Below are 2,255 nucleotides of genomic sequence, written 5' to 3'. Positions count from 1 at the left end.
ATCAAAATACCCACTTTCCAACCTCAATTCTTTGGAAAGTTGTGATATAGATCAATAATCACTCCCTCCTACAAAGAGATCATAGACATCAAACTAGAAAGAGCCCCAAAAGACCCCCACTTCCTCCTCCCAAACAAGGAAGGTAAGGTGCTAAAACCCTGAGACCCACCAAGGGCTATTTTCTACTGTCCACTGTACTCCCAGAAACAGTATAGGCTCCATAATCTGAGAACTAATATAAACAATTGTCTTGGTCCTCCTTTCCCCCATCCTAAACCAAGTCTCTGCCTTTCCATAATACCTTCCTCAGAGCCTCCTTCATATCTTTGTTCCTTAGGGTATAAATCAGAGGATTGAGCATGGGGGTGATTATAGTATAAAAAAGGGCAACAAACTTCCCCTCACTCTGAGAATAACTATGCATGGGTTGGAGGTATGTGTAGATGGCTGAACCATAAAAAAGGGAAACCACCAAGAGGTGAGACCCACAAGTCCCAAAAGCCTTTCTACGTCCAGCAATTGAGTTGACTTTCAGCACTGCCTGAGCAATGCGTACATAGGAGCCTAGAATTAGTACTGCAGGAACCACCAAGATGATGACTCTGGCTACAAACATCTTCACCTCTATCCCTTGTGTGTCCTCACAAGCCAGCTTCAGGAAAACAGGCATCTCACAGAAGAAGTGGTTCAGGTGATGGAGGCCACAGAGGGGCAACGCCATCATGAGGCTTGTTTGAACCAAAGAGTTCATGAAGCCTCCCACCCAGGAGATGACAGCCAGTGTCTGGCAGAGACGGGGGTGCATAATGGCTATGTAGTGGAGTGGTCGACAGACAGCAGCATAGCGGTCAAAGGCCATCACCACCAGGAGCACACACTCAGTAGCCCCCAGGGAGAGGGAGATAAAGAGCTGGGCCACACACCCTCCATAAGTGATGGTCCGCTTGAGTCCATGAAGGTTGATCAGAAGCTGTGGTACAGTGCTAGTGGTGTAGCAAAGGTCCAAAAAGGAGAGGTGACAGAGGAAAAAGTACATGGGTGTGTGCAATTGAAGGTCAAGGCGGTAGAGTGTGATGATGGTGGTATTGCCAAAGAGAGTTAGGGAGTAGAAAATTGAAATAAGGACAAGAAGAGCAAGTTCCAGTTGAGGCCAATCTGAGAAGCCCACCAAAAAGAAGTCTTCTCCAAAACTAGCATTGAGCCTTCCTGTCATTCCAGTGGACATTAAATGTGCTTCTGGTGATGCTTTAAAAGAAAATGATGAATATATGATTGGACAATGGAGGAAGGGTGATGTTTTTCATGCAGTGGCAAAGAACTTGCCTGAATTATGTTCCAATATTAGGGGAAAGGTACCAAAACCAAAAACCAAACCCACTGCCCATAGAGTCATATCCGACTCATAGCAATCCCTCCTTGGGTTTCCGAGGTGGTATCACTACAGAAGTAGATCGCCCAACCTTCCTTCCAAGGAGTGGCTGGTGGATTTGAACCACCAGTCTTCTGGTTAGCAGTCAAATGCCTTAGGCACTATGCTAAGAGAACCTGGATATCTGGTTGAGGAGATTTCTAAGCTGGATCTTAGAGGGGTCACATGATTTCTCCTTGCCATTTAAAATGCAAGAGGAAAGAGACTTAAAAATGAACTGTGCAAAATAAAAATGAAACTTAAAGATTCAGAAAATACTGTTGTACAAATTAAGGACAGGTATCTTTAATTTTCACTACAGATGTGACTATACAATCTTTCATTAAAGAGATTATGCCTGTGACTGATGGATGTAACCAAGAACCACAGCAGAAAACCTGTAAGTTCAGACTGAAAGAGACAGAGAAGAACAAAGAGAAAAACGCTTGCCTCTTGGAATTCTACAGACAGGAAATAGGCCAAAGAAGCTATGTCTGTTGCCCTCTAAGAAAAGGACCATTCCTGGAGCAACTCAGAGATCAGCTGAACTGTTCGAAGGCTCACAGGAAGCAGGGCTGTCTTGGTTCCAAAGGGGAGGGCCACAGCTTCTTTTGTTTCAGAGTCGGGTTTTGCCAACTTAGTTTCAGAGTGTGGGCTGCCAATAAGGTGTGCCAGGCAATGGGACCTCTACTCAAAGCTGAGAAAGTGTGACTATCATGCCCAAGGGGCAAGACAACAGGACCTGGCAGGGCTAAAGGGGATGGGGTCACAGCTCAGATGGACTAGAAGAATGGGGTCACCCAAACCCAAAGGTGAAGAATTTCTGTCCCTAGGAGCCCAGGAGGCA

The 2,255-nt window shown here is 45.5% G+C and overlaps 1 protein-coding gene across 1 annotated transcript; it reads right to left on the bottom strand.

Moving 5' to 3' along the window:
• Positions 1-271: 271 nt before the first annotated feature.
• LOC103208593 (olfactory receptor 2Y1-like) lies at positions 272-1,213 on the bottom strand. The gene has a single exon (XM_007954287.1). It carries the CDS (start codon positions 1,211-1,213, stop codon positions 272-274), a length of 942 nt encoding a protein of 313 aa, XP_007952478.1.
• Between the last annotated feature and the right edge of the window lie 1,042 nt (positions 1,214-2,255).

The sequence above is a fragment of the Orycteropus afer genome, unplaced genomic scaffold, assembly GCF_000298275.1.
Source record: "Orycteropus afer afer isolate SDZICR_OR568_19922 unplaced genomic scaffold, OryAfe1.0 scaffold00455, whole genome shotgun sequence".
Classification (NCBI taxonomy): domain Eukaryota; kingdom Metazoa; phylum Chordata; class Mammalia; order Tubulidentata; family Orycteropodidae; genus Orycteropus; species Orycteropus afer.
This window is presented reverse-complemented; position numbering and strand designations above follow the sequence as displayed.

What these genes read in the sequence shown, in the direction of transcription:
- LOC103208593 (XM_007954287.1), bottom strand. Translation starts at nt 1,213, where the DNA reads ATGACAGGAAGGCTCAATGCTAGTTTTGGAGAAGACTTCTTTTTGGTG.